Consider the following 22,500-nt stretch of genomic DNA (forward strand, 5'->3'; position numbering starts at 1 on the left):
ACACACACACACATACACTCACTCACACACACACACACACACACACACACACACACACACACTCACTCACTCACACACACACACTCACACACACACACACACACACACACTCTCTCACACACACACACACTCACACACACACACACACACACACACACTCACACACACACACACACACACACACACACTCACACACACACACACACACACTCCGTCCCAGCTCCGTCCTCTTTTCAAGACCGAGGCCACTTGACATGCAAACACGGCGGCATGTAAAAAACATAACCAGATACACACATGGTCCGTCCATATAAAATCCAGCTCGTCCTCCTCTTCTACTCCTTTTTCTCTCCCTCCTCTTTCATCTCTCTGTTATCTCTGTCAATTGTTCATCAGAAGCGGCGCGGAGGATCGCCGGGCGTTTGAAAAAAAGCTGCGAGACCCATTGAAAGAACAACAATCCATGAGGAGGTTAATGGTAATGTTAGTGGCAACGTTCGGACCCCGGCGAGCTCTCGTTGAGGAGGGAGGGGGGAGCGAAAGAAAAGAGAAAAAGAACTGCCGCTTCAGATGAGGACTACAAAGCAGCCGCTCGCTCTGAGAGGGGATTCATATTGTAATTAACTTTTCAATCACAGATGTTTAATTAAGGACAGACCGAACAAACCCCTGGTCTGTAATTATGCATCTCTTTTCTGACCGTTTAATGTGAATCGCCAGATATTCAAAAGGTTCTTTAGCTCTGCACCAATATTCAGAGGAGCCGACACGGTCAGAGGTGCAGATGTGACAGAGAATCTAAAACTGTGCAAGTTAATCAAAATTATCATCTTCAGCCTGATTCTGATCCTTTTTTTTTTCCAGTGTCAACATCCTCCTGGTTGTTTTCTTTGAAGAATCTATTTGAGAGAAACTATCTCGAGCGCCGACTGTTCCTCCTCACATCGCGATGCAAAGGGGTAGGGAAGAGCGCTTGATGCTACCGCTCCCAACAAGAAGAAGAAACAACCTGCGATTAATAATTCAGCGCGGCTTCGGGATAAGCGTTATTTTGTGTCCGCTGAGACCTGAGTCTTCTCTTTCATGAAAAATTGAAAAAAGAAGAAGAAGAAGAAGAAGAAATAGGAGAAAAAAACAAAGAGCAGAACACAAGCGCTGGAGAAGGAGTGGGAAAAAACCTGGGTCAAACTGCACCTGGTTGCCATCGTCAAGACACACACACACACACACACACACACGCTCACACACACACACACACACACACACTCGTCCTTCCATCCCCTCCCGGAGTAAACACACCCTCTCCATAACGGTGCGAAGTGAATCCGCTCATGCATCAGAATCCGCCCATCAAATATTCATGGCGGAGCAGCAGTGATTTTGACCGTGTGCTCATGCTTCTGACAGCGACTTCGCCCCCGCCGCCGCAAATACGTCCACGGACGGTCCGGTACACCGTTGTTCTCTTTGAACCACTTTGCGAAGAAGGGAAACAAAGCACCGGAGCAGCCGCGGCACGCTGCCCGCGATAAAAACCTGTTTTTGCGCGCGCAGGCGCGTCGCTTCGTTGCATTTCACTGAGTCGCTTGAATTCAGACCAACTCGACCTTTGACTGAAGACGCAGAGCAGATGATTCATAGCGAACAGGGTTCAGGTAAACGTCCCGTAGCGCAGGTGGCGTCTTGAAACGTCTTGCCAGCTCGAATCTTAAAGGTGATATCACAGACAAGACAATAGAAAAAGAGAAATTATTCACATTTAGATACTAACACCAGCGTTTCGTCGCCATCTTGATTCCCCCAAAAAATGTGACTGATTCATTATCTGTTGATCCTGGAGGAGGCGGTCGATCGATCACATCCGCTCCAGAAAAGTCCCAACTACAGCGTTCAAAGTCTAACGCTTCGATTTTGGTTTTCATCTTCTCATATAGCACCATGACGTGTTGATGAACAATATGTTGTGATATACTTCATGTTTCTGGATCCAGTACGAGACGATCTATCAATCGATCCATCACGCCGATCACAAGTGGAAGAAACAAGCGTTCCAATTTGTTGAACGATGAATGGCATGACGGAGACATTGAAATGAATTATATCTGTAGTAATATCAAAAAATAAGAGACGATTTAAGAGATGATTAGCAAAGACAGACATATTTGACACAGAGGAGATATGTGACATTACTTTCATCCTCATATCGAACAGGGAAACATCATCTCCGAGTCATTCACAGAACGAGATCGCATCCGTCCGCTCTCCGTGCCGTTAAGGCGACGACTTCAACCGGCAGCTCGCGGCGAGTGAGTCACTTGAGTAACCTCCAGTAGGTCCGCCGGCACGGATCAGAGGACGCATCTCCGCGCTCGAGCGGACGCGTTTTTGAAAATGCCACCGAAACAACCGTCCCAGATTCCTGCCCCTCAGTCAAATGACGTCAAGTGGCTCACTCACAGGTCCCTGAACGCCCCGTCGCGGAGCAATCAGAGAGATGAGCATCCCGTTTAACCGGAGTTTCAAATATAAATGAATAAATAAAAACCCAGCCGCCAGAACGTTCTGGCGTCTTCGCGCTATCACGCTGCGCCACCGGATTCAGACAGGGAGGGTTAACTGGGTCAATGACGCCGCGTGAACTGTTCCACTTTACCCCGTGCTGGACTCAAAATGGAGTTTGGCTGAGAGAGAGAGAGAGAGAGAGAGAGAGAGAGAGAGAGGGAGGCTCGGTGATCCTACGTGACAGATATCAACCTCCTCTGGCGAGTGAGAGGACGAGCTGCAGACGAGCCGCGGTGATGGAAGACGAGGACGACAACAGGTAAGAAGATGAGTCAGAGGGAAGCAGAACACGGTGTCCAAAGAGAAGAGCGGGGAGGGGAGGGGGGAGGGAGGAGGGGAGGGCGCTTGGATCAACAGCCAAGAGAAGGAAACACACCTCTCTCTCTCTCTCTCTCTCGCTCCGTCAAACATTTCACCTCACACATTTGTCATTGCCAGAGTTTGAAAAACAGCCCTTTAATAACTGAAACCTTCTGACCATTAAAGGGGCCGCTAAGCGATTTCTAAAGCAATAAGCGTTTTGTACAAATGGTCCGTCAGCTGTCGGTTCTGTGTGCGTGCGCCGGGAAAAAACCCATCTGTGTTTTGGGCTCAGCCCAGGCTCTGTCAATCGAAAGCAGAAAAGATGGTGCGGACCGCACCACGCGACACTGCATGGTGCGTCATGCACCCGTCAACACGTTGAGAGGCGTGCTAGCTGGTGGCGATGCAAACCCCGCGCTTTTTTTGGGCCGCGTGGTTAGCGCGTCGGACTCCCGGATACCCGAGGTCGCGGGGTCGCGTCCCGGCCAGAGCAGTAAAATCACAACAACAACAACAACAAAGAGAGACACGCTTACTGCCCCTTTGACGCTGGCGTTTCACCTTCGACATATTCCACGTGAGTCACGCCGCAGGCCAAAAGTGAACCCACAAATGTCCCCGGTCCTTACCTGAGCTGAGGGAGACGGTGTCCTTCTCCCATGATACGACCGTGACGTAGGCCTCGACGGAAGCCGGGATAATGCACTTGAAGACGGCTACGCTGCCTCGCATAGCCTTCTGGTCGGCCACTCGGACCGTGTAGGGTTCCCGTGACACTGTCCAGGAAGAAGAAGCATGAACACATGAGGAATCCATTTTTGGGGGGGGGAGAGGATTTGGACGCATGGATCAAGTTCTCATCTGGGAATACTTCAAACAGGTGGAAGAGCAAACGGAATCTCCGACAGAACCAGGACATAGTCGCAAAGGGGGAGGGGACACCGGCTCCAAACTGTTTCTACCTCATTCAATGTTTTCTTTCAGCAAGGTGGACGGGTCTGAATACTGTAATACCCATGACGCTTGGCCACCATTGCTGTTGACGGAGGAGACATGCGTTCAGCTGATCTTTCCGATCCCGTATCTAACGCTGCCTTCATGTGGTCATCAGAATTACGGTAAATACGAGTTGCCGACTTGGACATTGCACATGAACGCCCCCTCAGGTTGTAAATGACGAGCGGAGGAAACTCTGGGATACTTTTGATACCCGAGTTCCCGAGTTGGGGCGACAGGAATCTTTTGTTTTTAACAGTGCAACAAGTATTAGCTGTTCATTTTAATCCGTGTAGATTATTTCTATCCATAACAAACAGACTATATTCTGTTAGCGCCGTGCAAAGTTATGACATCAGCCATTTTGCACTTGAACGTGACATCCTCGTAATTCCGACTTCACTAATGGGAAGAAGGATCTTAGGACGGGCAAGTGAACGCAGCATGATGCACGATATCCATCCATCAGACTTGGATCAATCGTAACTGAACTCATGCTTCCATCGCTTTGAGCTTTTGCACTTTTGCCAAAGATCCATGATGTCGTACGACTTTTGGAAACCCATTGTGCTTCTACAACCACATCGCCCACCCCGACAGCTACAAGTCCTTCGGCTGCGCTCGTCGATCCCCTGTGACGGACTCACCCGCTTTGATGTGGACATCCTGGCTCCGGATCTTGCCCGTGGGGTTCTCGGCAGTGCAGTAGTACGTGTTGTCGTGGATCAGCTTGCTGAAGCTCGACGGCAGGAAGTTGAAGATCTGCAGGGTTCCGTTGGGGTGGACGTGGCGGATGCCCGGCACATCGTAGATCTCCTCGCCGGTCGCCAGGTACCAGCGCAGCGAGGCAGGCGGCGCGCCCCCGGCCGGACAGGGCACCGAGGTCCCTGTGGTGCTGGCAAATACTACCTCTTGCAGAGATGCATTGACAAAGTATAGGCTGGAATGTAGGTCCTCACTGAAAACTGCGAGAGAGACAAAGACAAGGCGTTTTTCTTATTAGGTCTCTGTGGTTATGCGTTTGCTTATTGGCACTTCAATGCATCTTGTTCACATTTTAAGTCTTGCAAAGAAAGTTTTGAAGCAACAAATGTGTAATCAGGACCAGAGAAGACAAACCCTTTTGTTTTTTTCAAATAGAAACACATTAATATTCCTCAAACATCGCTCGCTGTAAGCGTCGTTTTAAGATTCATCGCCGTATTCCTATCCCCGGGACTTCGGGGGGAAACATTGAATTAACATAAACTACTATTAATTATGAAAGAAGGTCAGCCGCCTTGATCACATCCACGCTCAGATCACAACGGAGAGAGCGGCGCTGAACGCAGTTTGAGGAGCAGAGGAGGTCATGAACGTCAACGCTGGACCGTTTAGCCTCAGACTAATTTACAGCTGTTCTGATTTCTGCGTGACGAAGCGAGCAGATGTTTGTTTGCATGCGTCTGTTTGGTGTTTGCTTTGATGCATTTCGGGCAGAAAATGATTGTGCGTGTGTCCCCGTGCATCTCGCTCGCCATCCCAGCCGGGTGGCGAGCCCAGAGGCCCGGCGCTAAATGGCTACCAGTGGCACTGGCAGCTGGCGCGCAGCCTCCCGGGGGAGAAAACATTTTAGCACTTCATAAATTCCTAACAAGGTCTCAAATTGCAGACAATTCCACTGCTTCTCCCTCCGCTGCTGGTGACCTGCTCGTGTGTGTGTGTGTGTGTGTGTGTGTGTGTGTGTGTGTGTGTGTGTGTGTGTGTGAGTGTGTGTGTGTGTGTGAGTGTGAGTGTGTGTGTGTGTGTGTGTGTGTGTGTGTGTGTGTGTGTGTGTGTGAGTGTGTGTGAGAGTGTGAGTGTGTGCGTGTGTGTGTGTGTGTGTGAGTGTGTGTGTGTGTGTGTGTGTGTGAGTGTGTGTGTGAGTGTGTGTGAGTGTGTGTGAGAGTGTGTGTGTGTGAGTGTGTGTGTGTCCACATTGCACAATTCTGTTGCTGCAAATGAGAAATGCTCATTGAAAATTATTAGCGCACTCAAAGATCAATACTGCAGCAATTTTCTCCCACGCGAGTCCGTTGACATCTCGGAGAGACGGCCGTTTGCAACCTTTTGCGAAATGCAAACAACTCTCTCCGCTCTCTGGTGTTGCAGGAACCGGCAGATGCATTCTTGTAGAGACATATTCCATCATGTGGACTGACTGACAGATATCTGCCCACGCGCATTACCGTGTTGTGAAAGATTCTGATGATGGCTATGAGGAAACGTAACACAGAATATATATATATATATATATATATATATATATATATATATATATATATATATGAAGAGAAGTAAATAAAGTACACTGCCAGCAGAGGAACTTTCTCCTGTCCAGTATCTTACGTCCCAAAAAGTTTGAGGCAATTTGAATCTTTTAAGAATTGTGATGTGATCGTGTGCTGCAGGTTCTCAGTGGGTCTGTGGCCAAGATGAAAATAATACATCAAAGTCATATTAGATTCTGATTCATTCTTTCTTCTTCTTCTTCTTCTTCTTCAGTGTTCTCAGTGCTCGGTGACTGCAGGCTGGAGCCCAAGGGGGAGTCCGGTCTGTGACCCCTTCACGGACGGTGCTCAGAGTAAATGATAAAGACTCATTTATAAAAATAATAATAATTACATTCCCTTCATTTTAAAAATAACGCAGCGACGAAAGTTTGATGCCAACATGTTAATTGATACGTTACAGAGAGACGTCGATCAAACAAGTGTGCGGGCATCGGAGATATTGGATTCGGATTTATGCCGCGGCTGTTGAGATATTCCTCTATATTCCACATATGAAAAGTACGTGTGAGCAACTCGATTCAGCCGGCTGAGTGATCGTGAGATTGATTGAATTCAAATCAAGAGAAGACATGGACTGTGGTGGAAGGGAGCGTCTCACTGCCGCTACTCTCCTTTTTTTCCTAATTGACTGAACTCGAGGAGTCGGACCACGACGGTCCAGTGACGCAGGTTCAGTTCATCGCGGGTCGCGGCCCCGACAAACCCACTCGCTGCACGTCGCCCGAGAGGACATCAGTAGATTGGCCTCATTTCTCATGAGCTCAACCGCAAAAGGAGAATTAAATGACACTGCTCAATAATGCATTATAACGCATCTATAATTGACTGTGATGATTTCACTGAGGGGATGTCGTCGGGGCGACGGGCAGGAGGAAAGAAGCTGCTTCATTTAAACCACTCGAATCACCTTTTCTTCACTTTTAAAACTGCTACTTCCTGTAATTGTCTTCTGGGGTTCGTACAGCCGACAAACGCAGCAGCATTATTAATGCAAGTGTAATAATAACTGTTAATATTTATCTTTTTTTAGACTTTTTTACATCAAGTGAACTGCTGGTGTTTCACAATGTCTACTGTGATGATGTGAGTACAAAGTTTAAATACACTGCACCACAAACATTCACTGTTTCTTCATTTTGAGATCTTAAATATTTGCACACTTTAGAAATTATTTTAAAAGACAAACATAAAGAGAACTATGTCACCAAAATGTTTAAATCTGATACAGCAAACTTGATGGCAGTTGATACTGAGCAATAACTTTGATTTGGAGTCGATCATCTGATCATCAGATGAATTGAAGTCCAATTGTCGCTCTTCTTTCAGCTCAGTTTTGGTCTCCACCAACTCCTGAAAGAAATATCTGTCTCTTCAGCAGCTGAATGTTACGCTGTGTTTAACAGATAGTTGATGGTTGATGGTGGCCAGGTCACGTACGAGGGTTTTTATAGCATTATTGCTGAAAAGAAAAAAAGCTGAAAACATTTTTAATGAGAGCCGTGAAAGTTGTTACGAAAAAACTGATGAAGTTGACGCTCTATCAGGAAAAACGGAGAGCGTGGATGATGTCAGAAGTATTTATCACAAGAGGAGCTCAATATCCAGCAGATTGCTGGTTCGTTGCACAGATCAACAAGTGGTCAGTGCATTTGCATCCTAAAACCTGCCCGAGTCCCAGTGTCAGTGACGTGTTTTACCCTCTCAGAAGCGTCGGAGCGTTTGAACCATGAACGTTACACAAAGCTGCATCGGTGGTCTTCAAAAAACTGAAACATGAACGTGTGTAAATGCAGATTGTGTTAGATTGAACTTGGCTGTTTCTCAGTGTTAAATATAAAACACCTCACGTTTGAGTCGGGGGTTTATTTGACTTTCTGTAGAACGCCACGGCTCTTTTCTCCGACAACAATCGTGAAGCTCTGCATCTGCATGACAACTGCACAGTTCTGTAAATACATACTGTGACTGCCTGGCAACAGAATCAGACGTCTCCCTGTCATTTACAACTGAAGACGGTAACATGAGGCTTGTTTTGTGATACCAACCATTTCATCTTTGTGGAACAGATATATCTCAAAGAATAGTGTTAAACGTGATGAACTGTTTTCACATCATTTACACCTTCATATGTAAATGTGTATATATCAGAACGCTCCCACAGAGTTACCGCACAACGCGACGAACAATAGCCGCGGTTCAGTCGTCGCAGGCGACTGTGATCCGTCGCACCACGGAGCCGATCCGCTGACGGAGTGGTGAGAGTGACGGGCCGTGACAGTTTGCTTTCAGTGCCACTGGGGCGCTTCATTCAAGTCAACGTGCAAATCAATGCCCGAGTCTCTAACTAGCCAACTGGCTCTTTCACCACGTGGTCCCACTTCTGTATTTACAGCTCCAACTATTGAAGCTGCTGCTCAGACGCCTGATGCTCAGAGTTGCAGTGATGCCACCTCCTCCTCCTCCTCCTCCTGCTGCTCCTCCTCCTCCTCCTCCTCCTCCTCCTCCACGTGGGACCCTGGTGACGACCCATCTAACTCATTCCATAGTTTCACATTCCGTCTTCTGCGCAGCCGCCGGCTCCTGTGGTGACCAGCGTCTGACACGAGAACAGACAGGATCACGGAGGCGGTGGGATTGATCCGAGGGGGCGCCGGTGTTGGATGTGTGGAGCGAGCAGAGCCATTGTCTGAGTTGTTGGCAGGGGGGGGGGGGGGCGGGTGAACTCGCGTGCCTCACGGGGACAAAGTGACAGCAGGGAACCCTGGGTAATTAAAGCCGCTCTCTGCTCCGTGCCCTCGGGGCGAGTTCTGCCGGGGCCGTGCGGAGATCGTTCTGTTCCTGGCTCCGTGGGGTTCACGGGCACCAGCCCTGGTTGGACGTTTGCTTCGTTCACTTTGACCTGTTTGTGACCCCAAAATTTCCAGTACAGAGTACGAGAATCTTCTCTTCCATTCGATCTAATACCGACGTCCTTGAACCCGACGTCCGAGGGACAAGGCAGACGACGGAGGGCCGCGCGGTCCAGTGCGAGGGAGCGCTGCTCCACTGATCTGATCCGATCTGCCCGGAGGCGATACAGCGCCCGCGCTAAGATAAACGACCGTCTTGCAATTTGCTCTCATGAATATTAAGCAGTGCTGTGACAGTGGAGAGGGTCGGGCTGTACGCGGGCGGCTGATGCACTCCGACAGATCCGTCCTCTGATGTGTACGAGGGGGCAGGCCGCAGTGAAACGAGGCCCCCCGCCCGCCGCCACAGCAGATGAGCCTCCTCCTTCCTCCCCCGGTCTGTTTTCAGAGGACGCTGTGTCTCATCAAGAGGGAAAATAAACCCTGGACTGTTTCTCAGTTCGTAAAAACTGAGCGATAAAGACATTGATGTCTAAATTATGTTGCCGCTGATGATGATGCTGATGCTGATGCTGATGATGATGATGATGCTGATGCTGATGATGATGATGCTGATGCTGATGCTGATGATGATGATGATGATGCTGATGCTGATGCTGATGATGATGATGATGATGATGATGATGCTGATGATGACGATGATGATGATGATGAGTGCATGCGAGAGGATCTGATGAGAGCAGCTCCCTCTGCTGCTGCTGCTGCTGATGAATAAATAATAAAAATTCCACTATATTGTACAAATCTAATAACTGCAACAGCAAGGAGGCTGGAGGGGGAAACCCCACGACTGTCATGAAGTCTGATTACATTTAAAGCGATACTGTATGTTTGCTGTGCGTCTATACCTCATGAAACATCATTTAGAATCTCAACACCTGGAATAAAATTGACCAAAGATCTGAGCAGAGCAGCGACGAGCTGCTGCCTCTCCCACAGATAATTAACCAAGTATTTATAGGAAGCTAATGCTAATCCCTTCGACAAAAAGGAAAAATATATTTATAAATATATTTGATGGATGATTTTATTCCAGCGAGGTGCAACATTGGTGCGTTGCCACATGAAGTAACTGTGTTGTGTTCGACGGCAGCCTGGTGTTTGTACGGTACGGTGCCGATCACAACAACCAAAGAGGTCATGTATTTACTTTACATCGCAATAAAATGTGTCACATGATGCAGGTGTGATGTATATCGATATTAGATTTGTTGTAAAGTCCAGTCTGAGATCTTGAAGAGAAGGAAAATGGCCACATCACCCTCAACGAAAGATGATAGACAGTAAAACGGAATCACTGTCAAACCCAAACAGTGTAAGATTAAGGTGAATATGAGGTAAGTGTAGCATTGTCATATATGACTTGATTTGATTTGAAAATAATATCGAGGATAACATACACTAGAAATGTAAAACACTTCTCATTCTTGTAGTAAAACCACTTTTTTAAACGAATACTGTACATCCACTACGAGCGGGCTGCCCAGTTTCCTGGGATACAAATACATATATTTATACCGTACAAAGATGTCAAATCATTTTTATACACTAACTTCAGGTCATAACTCAAGCTCAGTTTTGCAGCAGCAGTTCGTCAGTGATACAGTCGCCACGATGACGTACAGTACGCTGTGATCTGGAGGACGCGTGCGTTGCCAATGTACCTGTTTGCAACTATAAAGTTTGAACAACGTAAACTTCCATCCTTTGAGACTCTTTGTAATTTACAATTACACCGAAAATGCGTCTCATTGAGTGGACGTAAATCGAATCGCCCCGGCCAACTAATCTGATTGTCGACGCACACCGTCTCTCCGGGTAACGCGATTAAGCAGCAGCGTTCCTCGTTCATTTGGCGAAGGCAACGTAGACATGTTGCCCAACCGGACAACCAACCTCATTACGTCCCCGGACATTAAGGTTGAGGGTCTTCACCAGGGTCGCTCAACATGGCCGCTGTCCACCTGCACGACGGCGGCGGTGACACCACATCCAGGAGGGTCCGGCTGCTGAGGAGAACGACCTGACGCCGACACTCCGAGGCCTCAAGGACCTTTTTTAATTTCACTTGTGCCGTCGCCTGGATTGGTTCGCTCCGGCCGTGACACACCTTCCTCAACGAAGTGAAGCCCAAAATATGATCCTGCCTTGGCCCTGCAAGTGCCTCAACTCGATAGTTTATTGTCAAATTAAAGGGGCAGTAAGTGATTTTAATCCATTACTCTTTTCTGTAAATATCCGCCAATATCTCCTCAAGGTCCGCTAGCTGTTGTGGTGCGGACCGCACCTCACGAGACGTGCTAGCGACAGATGCTACGACTCAGGGGTTCGGCCTCGTGGTTAGCACGTCCGTCTCTCATACCCGACCGGTGCGGTCCAAAATAAAATCAACAACAAATAATCTTTCTCAAAAATCGCTTACTGCCCCTTTAATGTAAGCAAGCATGTCATGGTAGCTATAAGCTTCCCTGTCCCCTGGAAACTATGTCAACATGCTACTTATTTGGTTTGCCGGACATCTTATGGGTATACCTAATTAAGCTTCAGGTCCATTTTGACTTGACTGTAGTTAACTAAGACCACAGTCTTTTCTCGAACCCTAAAGGGGCAGTACGCCCTTTTGGAGAAGGATTGTTTGTTGTTGATTTCTTTGAGAGCCTCGGGTATGGCAGACGGACGCTAACCACGAGGCGTAGCGTCTTCAGCTGGCACGTCTCATAAGGTGTCGCGGAGTCATGTTGTGATGTCTACATTTATTTTTTCAACGCACAAACAGAATGAGATGAATTTTACAAAAAGTCTATTGGATTAAAATGGCCAGAGTGCCGCCAGAGTCTCAACACGTACGAACATGAACCGAGCTTCTTTGCATCGAATGGACGGAAGCTGTCGGTCAACACTTTATCGACATGTCGAGTGAAATCACTGTGTGAGTCGTCAGATATAGATATTAATCATAGTTCAGGTGGAAGCAAAGGTCTCACAAATCCCAGATGGGTTGTACTGTACATGAAATATAATTTCTAGGCGACGGTCTTGCTCTTGGACATTGGGAACTTTGTCTTTTTGATTCATTTCACTGCAGTGATGTTAATTCTTCTAATGCTGCTTGATTTTACAGAATGTTGTATACGATTGTCAAAACCCTTTTTAATCACAACCTTACAAGTGATTTCCTTCCACGCTCACAGCATGAACTTCACTTTGCAAAAACACGCTCTTCATATCCGGCCGCTCTCGTTGCCGCTGACGTCGAACCGGGCGTTAATGTCATTACGGGCCGTGGCAGACCCTCTGAATATGCACCACTGTCCCTGATTTGTCCAGGAGACGCCTGTGACCAGCAGCTGGTGGAGTGTGTTAATGTTGATGTCACAGCAGCTGGCTGCTCTCATCCTGTTAGCTCTGCTGCCTGCCATTATCAGCCCCCCCTCCCCCCCCCCTCCTCTGGAGCTGCTGCTGCGTGCCACGTTCATTTTAATACTCCAGACTCATTTGACCGTCTTTATGGACTTATCATATTAAACATTTATCGCAGCCATTTCCCTAAACCAAGCATGTTTATTCAACACTTAAGGGACCACAGCACGGCTCCCTTCAGCACCCCCCCCCCCCCCCCCCCCCACACACACACACACACACACACACACAATTATTTCCTCCTTTTCCTTGTTTCTCTGAATCTCTCGTCCTCCCCCCAACACACACAGCCCCCGGCTTCTTTTATTACAGGCCGTCGTCTCTATGTGCCACAGATATACATATATATATATATATATTTGGTTTGTTCCGTTTCTTCCCTCTGCTCCCCGGTCGTCCTCTCCTCCAGCGGCCGGGACACCGGTGGGGATACGTGGCCGTGCGAAGCCGAGGCCGGATACAAATATATTCAAGGCGTTTAGTGCTTCGGGATGAATCGGGTTTTAATTTAATCATCTGATCAAACATGAATTAGCATAATCACTTGTGCGGATGGATGGTCCTGGAGATAGAGAGCAACGCATAATAGAGCTCGTCCTGGCAACAGTCCGCGGGGACACCTAAACGGCGACATGTTTCCAGGGGCCCCTCCGTCCAAATGAACCTCCCCTTTGTCCGAACCATACTCCCTGTTCTCCATTTCCTCCAGCGGCTCCTCGGCTGCAGAAGGATCCACTCACGGCTCACGACGACCCCCCCACCCCCCCCCCGTGCCCTTCTAATCTGATCCTGGTCAAGATGGCTTTACTGCAGCATCACACCTCGGTCTGAGTCGAGGAGGTCGGGGAATTCTAGGAATATACCACAAAGTGCTAAGGTTATTGACAGCGCACTCAGCCTCACACCAGGCCGAAGGGGGATCGATGAGCGGGTTGGAAGGACATAAATCAGACTCGGGCGGCTCCACTCCGTGTCACACCCTGACCCACCCACCCGGCTCCCCCAATCAAACACACACACACACACGCACACACACAAGGAACACATGCACACAAGGACACACACTGTGCAAACCACACGCCTCCCTATGTATATAGGCACTTGCATAGCCACATAAACACCAGCAAACACACAATGAAAGCCCCCACTTTACACACACACACACACACTCTTACCTCAACTCCAACAAGATGACAGCGCTTTAAAAAATGGCAGTCTAAAAATAACCCCCCCCCCCCCAACTTGGTCTTAAATCTTAGCATCTGTGCCAGGTTTAAAAAAAAAAAAAAAAAAAAGCAGCGTCGAGAAACTGAGCTGGAGCCATTTGTCTTTGTGTCACTCCGTCCATCCGGCTCTGCCTCCTGCGTTCTCCCTCAGCCCACTTTCAGATTCCGACGTGCGGAGCATCAGACTCGCTGGTGACACATCTCTCTCAACAAAATGCAATGACGCAAATAATCTGATCTCAACACGTGGATTAGAAAATGTACAGCAGAAAAGATGAAATGGTTGGATGGAGGTCAGAAAGGTTCGAAGGAACGTGTGATATTTCACCTCCTCTATAGAAACGTCGGCCAGGAGAAGAAGTCCATGAATAATGAGGAAGAAGAGCAAAAGCTCAAAGGCAGCGAGACACAGCGGTAGATGTGTCGGGGGGTGGGGGGGGGGGTCATGCATCACGCCCCGGCCCGAGTCCGGGGATCAATTCAGCCTCGGGCCTCGGAGTGTGTGGAGGTGCAAAGCTCCGGCCCTGGCATGTGGAGGACTGGATTAGGAGGCAGTATTTATGAGGTCCAGCGCGGATTGTTTGTCTTGGTGGCTGATGGATGGCAAACTCATCACAGCTTCCTGCCGCCTGTCCTCCACACTGAACAACAGCTTTGGGTGGGGAGCTCACACCCCGGTGGGCACAGTCGACGGTACGTACGCTGCATGGGCTGCAGGTAAGCAAGTCAGTAAAGTACACCGACTTTATAAATACACAAAAACAATTTATATTTACTAAATTAGTGTGGAGACGGACACGTTTTCTTTATTTACATGAATTTCAGATCTAGTCAATTTGAGCAAACGAGCCTCCTTGAAACAATAAACCCATTCCTTGTTTCGGATGTTTAGATCACAATCAGATAGAATCTGACCACATGAAACTACAGGTGTAAGGTGGAGCCAAGACGCAATGTGGACGGATCCAGATCCACTAGGTCAAACCACGTCCAGAGGTGGAGGAGCAACTGGACTTGGTTGTTCAGAGACGTTTCAGCTTCATCCAAGAGGCCTCTTCAGGTCCTACTGAGATATGGTCTCAGGGGTCTAACCTCTGTTTGTTAATGCTCAGGACCGTTTGAACGTCTGTCTGTGAAACTGTCGCAAGGACGCTAGCTAGAGTCGTTTGTTTCCGCATTAGGCGTTACTCTGGGATTCACCACAACTTAGAAGTGAAGAAGCCTCTTGGACGAAAGGCGAAACGTCCTCAAGAAACTACGAACAATCCAGTTGCTCCAGATTCAACACCTTCGTGGATCCTGGATGAATGAGAATCTCCACAGACCCCACAGGACTGATCCACGCCAGCGAGGTAGCAGCCATTAGCCAGTGAACACACGGAGCCGTCCGCTCCTCATTCCTCATGTTATTCAAGATCATCACCTGTTGGTGGAATGAAAGTGGAGACCAATGGAAAAGCAAGCAAACAATAACGCAACGCCACAGATGGATACCATCATCGTCTTTTCTTTAGCCAGACCACCTCTTTGGGTCGTACCAAACTTTGTTCCATTGGTCCGAGGAACCTTTCACACCTGCAACTTTGGTTCGGACCAAACTGAGACAAACAAGTCCGGTGTGAAAACGCCCCTTGTCCGTTTCAAACTGTCAATCAAAACCTTTCACGTCAGTTCCTCCCACCACGGGTTTCCTGTGCGGAGCCGCACGTTAATACAACATGTGGCCCTGACAGGTGCGGAGTGAATTACTACAACCCCACTTTGCACGCATGATCAGACGCCGACATCTGGGCGCCGGGGGCTTTTTTTCCCCTGCTCGTCCCTGCAGATGCTAAATGATATCGTTAACATTTTAATGCAAGAGATGTTTTACACGGCGGGGCTTTGCACAATTACACCTCTGATTCAGCGGAATCCAGACAGACACAGTGTGATTGGTAATTAGATTTTACATCGGGTGAGACGCAACGCGAACACACACACACACACACACACACACACTCGCACTCGCACACACACACACACCGAGTCGCCGAGGCTTGTTCCTAATTAGAGAGCGAGACAGGCTCAAGGAGGTACAGTAACAGTGGAGTAGCCCTCATTATTCAGCATGGATGTATGAACTGGGGGATATTTATTATGATCACATATCAGGGTGTCCCATTACACAACATTATAGCAGCCCCTTTCCACTGGAATCGCGCTCACAGAGTTCAAAATGTGAGTCGACAAACTGTCTTATAGTCTTATAACTCACACAGAGTGAGCGCGGGCGAGTTAAGTGGAGCTTGTAAACTTAATTTAGCCCATTAGATATTTATATCAGCGCGAGACTGCGCGGGACGATCCATCGCTCGACTGTGTGTGTTTTCATGGGCTGATTTAATTTTTCCCCGAGTTCCGACACACGCTCTCCTGCAGCCAAACCCCTAATTGGTGATTAGCAAACAGACTGACGGCTGCGAGTGTGTGCGGCCGCGAGGCTGGTCGGGTTTCACGCGCACCGGCTGCACCGCTGATCTTTGGACGGTCTCACGCTTGGGAATGGCCTCGGATCCAACAGAACGGGGCTCCCGTCGGGGCGCTGCCTTCGTCGCCCCTCATGCAGATTTATCACCACGCAAACGCCAGTTTCGCCCCCTTCCCCTTTCTGTACTCGGAGCCAAGTTCAATCCATCTCACCAGCGGCCCCCGGTCCCGCTAGCGTTTCCATCCAGCGTTCCAGGCTGCTAATAATGTAGGGTCATGTAGAATTGGCAGGCTAACGGATGCTGGCAGCTGCTCTGCTGCACGGTGAGTTACACCAGCGCTGAAGAGGCTCCGCAAGAGTGGATCTGCCTTCTACCCTCCGGAAAGGTCGCGGCTAATTGAGATCAAATCATTTTTGATTGCGTGATCCGCTGATCTGCGTTAGTAAACGTTCATTTAAAGAAAAAAAAAAGCGGTAAGTCCACTTCTAAGTCGCGAGCGGCAGGTCTACCAATCAGACGCCTCGTCTCGTTATACCTGAACGGGCCAGTTTAGCTTGATGGGGTTTTTTTGCCTGGAGGCGACTTTCAGCCAGAGATGTTTGATATGTTTCCTCTCCGGTGCTGATGACTGGATTTATAGATTCTACTCCGACAGGCACGGGGCAACAGCAAACATAATGTCATAATTAGATTATAAGAAGTTTCAAATGTGTACTTTTTAACATTTTTTTAATCATTTTTTGTAGCTCATGTCTTTGCTTTCTTTTCCCGATGAAGTCAATTAAGAAAACTGAGATTCTGTGAACATTGTGCAGTTGTGAATCTATTTTTTTCTGTCCTGTCTTCATTTCAAAATCGGTTCGCTGAGAGGAGTTCACTGAGCTGAACACAAGCGAACAGCGGCTCTTTTTTCTTCTTCTTCTTTTTGCCATTAGGCCACTCATCACCTCGCTACGACAGGAGGCCATTAGCTCCTCGTCAAGAACTTCTGGGCCAAAATCATTCGTGAGCACAGTCCACAATTAATCCCTGCGTCTGCCATTTTGTTGTGGCGTCTGATTCATCATACTCTACACTGTGGGACAAAAGAAGAGTAGACGAGCACCGAGATGCTAACGGGCCCCCACCACGGACTGGGAGAGATCCGAGTGGTGTTGAAGATCGTCTATGCCGCGGAGACGACGAAGACGACGACAACGACGACAACAACAACAACAACAACAACAACAACACCTCATAGTTTTCTACCCCGTCTAGAGTGAGTGTTTCCGGACACAGCCCCTTGACACCCGTGACGGAGGTTACCATAGAGACAGGCCCAGTGAGCGTGTGATAGGCCCAACTCGGGGGGGGGGGGAACAGCGAGAATTGTCTGGAATCCAATCGCTGTGCTGCATGTGCGTCTATATCTACAAGGTCATTCATTCATTCATTCATTCATTCATTCGTTCATTCAGTCGCCGCCGCCTCGTTTTCAAGATAATCAACAAAACATCCAGCCGCAGAGGACGAAGCTCTTACGGCTCAGCTGCTGTACAGTGAAATGAAAATTAAATAAAATGACAATGCACACACAGCAAGTCATAAATACACGTCCCGGGGGGAAAAAACGACGAAAACACAAAAAGTGTCACGTCTGCGGACGTCGCCGTGGCCGCCGCCTGCTCCGTCCCTATCAGGCGCCTGCCACCGGCCTCCTCACTAATCCCTCGTGCAGTAAACGGACACAATCTTTGCAAAGCAGCAGTCGATCTGATGTCAAAGCCCCGGCGATTATGATTAATGAGGACTCCTTATTGTTCCTTTGTGAGTTTCAGCACAAGCTGGACGGAGGGAGATACAGCAGATTACGGTCGGTGTCAATACAACGGGTCCACGCCGACCGACCGACCGACCGACCGACCGACCGACCGACCGACCGGCCGACGGATGGGTCGCCTGCCTCTGGGGGGGGGGGCGACAACGCGGAAAAACAACAAAATCCATTTTCCAAAGCCTCTTTTTTTTATCACCACCGCCAGAAGAGAAATCCATTATTTTTTTTGGGGGGGGGGGGGGGGGACGGTATCATGTTATATCGCAGCCCCCTCAATGCGGATTCCCCATTTTCTGTGTGTTTGTTTTTGGTGAATTCAGCTTTTCCGGACCCTTCTGGTAACGACAGCAGCCGACACCACGATTCTGTTTCAGCGCGTGAACAAATCCCCATCTTTGTTTTCTTATATAGAAATGTTTCCATTTTCCTTCCCCTCTCCCTCTTTTTTTCCCTCCCCTGTTTTTCTTCGTACACACACACACACACACACACACACACACACACACACACACAAACACACACACACACACACCCTGTCGGCCATAATCCCTCCCCTGTAGAAAGAGACTCTGGCCAATAAGTGAATGCAATAAACTGTATCAATTTTCTGCTATAGATTATAGATCTACGCTGTATGAGCACACAAATATACGCCTGCAATGCACGGTGACAGACGCATGTACGGCACACACACGCGCGCACACACACATGTGCAAGAAAACACACTATAGACAAGATGCAAAACCAAATCTGGGCGTTTGAATAAACGGGATTTGACTGGAGAACGAGGCCATCGACTGTTTGAATGAAAAATGTATTTCCCCTTTTTGTGTGTGTGTATTTGAGAGCTACAGAAATATGTGACCTCTGTGGAATGTCTCATCGACAACATTACATTTGTATTTTCTTTTTACTTATATTGTTCATATTGCCTCCAGAAAACTACATTTAAAAGACAAATAATGTAAAGATTTTGTTCAGGATTTGGACGTAGAGACGCTGCAACATTCTGACGGAGAATATTCTCATTTTACGTTCATTTCGAAATGTAAAAGATGGATCACCGACTCATAATATTAAAAATATCATATTCATTTATACGCCACTTTGAACTTGAACAATATGGCTCAGTGTGGAGGAGGAGGGGGGGAGGGAGGGGGGAGGGGGGTTAAACCAAAATGTCCCATTATATCAAATACGTCACTTATTACTAAGGGCCACAGAGGAAACAAGGTTGTGACACAATAAGTATCATGACATGAGGCATCACATTAACAAAAAAAATCATATTCACTGGATGCAAATGAAGCAATGATCACAAGTCATTAAAAAAAGCACACATTCAAACCGGTTAATTAAACACATAAGCAACATGATGCTCTCCCATGTGTCAGGATGTACAGTAAGTGTGTGAGGGGCCGGAGACTGGAGGGTTGTGCCTCGCCCGTCGCTCTCCCTCTCCTGCGGGGTCACAGGTGAACCTCCATCCTCCTCCTCCATCCTCCATCCTCCATCCTCCATCCTCCTCCTCCTCCTCCATCCTCCATCCTCCATCCTCCATCCTCCTCCCAACACCTCACTCCGCATGTCGACCAAGTGATTTAGTTTTTTCTCTTAATGAGCAACTAATTCAAACATTTAAAAAATGGTAGACTCACCATTCAAGATGCTCTGAGAGAAGATAAAAGCCAATATCCACATGCCCTGCTCCGTTCAATCCCCCCCGCAAGCTATGCTCTTCTCTTCCTCCTCCTCCGACCACCGGTGCCTCCCTGGGTCTCTCTTCTGTGCGCTGGAGGTGAGGTTGAACATTTGCCACCGTCTTCCTGGAGCAAATGTCTTCACACTTTTGATTTCTCCTTCCCACTTTTTTCTTCTTCTCCTCTTTGCGCCTGGAACATCAACGCGCCTCAGTGACTGTCTTGTCTTTGGGCAGAGAGAGGGAGAGAGAGAGAGAGAGAGGGAGGGAGAGAGAGAGAGAGAGGGAGAGAGATGGAGAGAGAGAGAGAGATAGAGAGAGAGAGATGGAGAGAGAGAGATGGAGAGAGAGAGAGAGAGATGGAGAGAGAGGGAGCTGGTGCTGCTCACTACTCTCCTCTGCTCCGCGTCTTGGCTGCTTCTGCTCCCTGTTATTCAAAAAGGATGCTGGGGGGTGATGGAGCCCAGGTGTGTGTGTGTGTGTGTGTGTGTGTGTGTGTGATGCTGAGTCAGAGCGGATGCCCGAAACAAAAAAGAAAGTGGCTAAACTAAATCTTTGCAGAAGAGAGAGGTGTATGTCTCAGCAGCTCCGATGCCTCTGACCGGCGCATCATCCTCGAGAGGGGACACAGAAATCAAAATAAAAAAAATGTAGAAAATGAAAGATAACTGAAAAGAGCAAAGAAGCAAAGAAGCAAAAGCGGGAGGGAGAAGCCGGTGGAAAGAAACGGATGAAAAAAAACAGTCTTCTTCTTTTTCTTTCTTCTTCTTCAAGACTCCAGACTCAGGTCGTCTTCGTCGCCTCTGTGCGTCCGGCGACAGGCGAGAAGGCGCATGTTCCCGCTGCCGCTGCTCCAACTGCTCCAACTGCTCCACACTGACACACTGCGTGAGCGGCGCAGAGCCACCCCGCACCCCCCCCCCCCTGCAGACGCTTTAATTCCTCATTGCCTTAAAGGAGCAGAGGCGGCTCCCGGTCCACTCCTGAGGGCAAGGTGCTGGAGGAGGAGGAGGGAGGAGGAGGAGGGGGAGGGGGGGGGACTGCTGAGCGGCGCATTTGCATCTAAGGAAATGAGCTGCACCTGACGCACCGCGTGCACCTGCACGGGGAAAACATCTTTACGCACGGAGATTGTTACCGGCTCCGTCCGCCGGTGCCCTGGAGTATCTGTGTGTGAGTGTGTGTGTGAGTGTGTGTGTGTGTGAGAGTGTGTGTGTGTGTTCAGCATCATGCACCAAGATAATAAATCTGTCATGGATAAAATTCTCTGCTGTAATCCATCCATCCATCCAGTGACGCACACGTTGTGTTCACCTGTTTGGGGGGGGGGGGGGGGGGGGGTTGTTGGATATGAAACGAAAAAATTGCAAAAAGCAACATTTTGTCAGTGGCTGCAGAAAGTGGAGGGTTAATAAAGTCACCACCCACCCCCCCTTCCCACACCCACACACACACACACACACACACACCTCCTCCACCCTTCCATTTGAATGCTTTGCCTCGGAGTCATGGGTGTAGCTGCAGCAGTCGGGTGGTGGGAGCCTGTCGGGCCCCTCGGGTTCCACTGGATGTGGACGTAACCAGCAGCTGGGGGTTCGGTCTCTTCTGCATCTCATCCTCCCGCTCCGTCCCACATGATCACGTCAGAGTAAACTCAAAGTGAAACCCTGTCTTATTCAACCCTGCAGCACATTTCGCTTTTTTATTTGATCTCTCCAACCTTATTATCAGGGCGCGAATACGAAAGAAAATAAATATGGATTACGGGGAAATAGTAACATATATGTAGTGTGTGTGTGTCTCTGACAGAACAGTGTCTCTCCAGTGCAGCGTCACATCTGTACCAGAACAAAGTGTTCCAGCCTTGAAACCGCTTCTCTCTCCTTTTTATTCATTTCATTTGATATGCTCTCTCTGTTCCATTTGATTCATCCAGCAATGGCTCCAGATGTCCTTTTTCTTTTGGAGCTATTGTTGCACCAAAACATATGTTCAACAGTTTAATAATGAGTAAGAGGATCAGTCCCTCCTCCGTCCCTATGAACCATAAGATAAACCCTGGAACCAGTTGCAGTGTGTAGACGTGAGGAGAACACGGGTGAATCAGGGCAGTGGGTCACAGATCCATGTCTGTGTTTCGGAGAGGGGGATTAGGAGCTTTATTATTGTCGTGCTGGTGTTTCACTTCGTAAGTTCGTTAGCGGCGGGCGGATTGCGAGATGTGATGGTTTCCATGGAGGGAGGACGCAGAGCTCAGAACCTTCTCGTTTGTCAAGACGTTGCACGTGTGTGAGGTTACTGTGCATTTGCATTACAAAGGTTGCTCAAGGGCACGTCTGTATTTTTAAAAAATTTACTTCAAGGACTAAAAGCTCAAGGGCTACGTGCGTGTGTGTGTGTGTGTGTGTGTGCGTGCGTGTGTGTGTGTATGTGTGTGTGCGTGCGTGTGTGTGTGTGTGTGTGTGTGTCTGTGTGTGTGTGTGTGTGTGTGTGTGTCTGTGTGTGTGTGTGTGTGTGTGTGTGTGTGTGTGTGTCTGTGTGCGTGTGTGTGTGTGTGTGTGTGTGTCTGTGTGTGTGTGTGTGTGTGTGTGTGTGTGTGTGTGTGTGTGTGTGTGTGTCTGTGTGTGTGTGCGTGTGTGTGTGTGTGTGTGTGTGTGTGTGTGATGCTCGTGCCTCACAGGTAAACAATGTCGTCCGGTACATCACACAGTTTTCCTCGGTTCAGCCTTCAGCGTTGTTAAATTATTAAAGTTTTTGTTTTTTTTGAACAGTCTGCAAAGACAAAC

At 48.4% G+C, this 22,500-nt stretch overlaps 1 protein-coding gene across 6 annotated transcripts in view; it reads right to left on the bottom strand.

Moving 5' to 3' along the window:
- The window catches only part of dscamb (Down syndrome cell adhesion molecule b), a 127,616-nt gene extending 107,031 nt beyond the window's left edge, over window positions 1-20,585 (bottom strand). For 2 of the 6 annotated variants that reach the window (XM_035623309.2, XM_047335730.1), the window contains exons 1-3: window positions 19,674-19,982; window positions 4,509-4,826; window positions 3,495-3,641 (exon numbers count right to left, since the gene is read on the bottom strand). In XM_035623309.2, coding sequence (XP_035479202.2) covers window positions 3,495-3,641; window positions 4,509-4,826; window positions 19,674-19,716 — 508 coding nt within the window. In that variant the 5' untranslated portion in view covers window positions 19,717-19,982. Of the gene's footprint in view, window positions 1-3,494; window positions 3,642-4,508; window positions 4,827-19,673 lie in introns of all 6 variants that reach the window. The other 4 variants (XM_047335732.1, XM_047335731.1, XM_047335733.1 and 1 more) reach the window with 3 other exon arrangements.
- Window positions 20,586-22,500: the final 1,915 nt, after the last annotated feature.

The sequence above is a fragment of the Scophthalmus maximus genome, chromosome 11 (assembly GCF_022379125.1).
Source record: "Scophthalmus maximus strain ysfricsl-2021 chromosome 11, ASM2237912v1, whole genome shotgun sequence".
Classification (NCBI taxonomy): Eukaryota; Metazoa; Chordata; class Actinopteri; order Pleuronectiformes; family Scophthalmidae; genus Scophthalmus; species Scophthalmus maximus.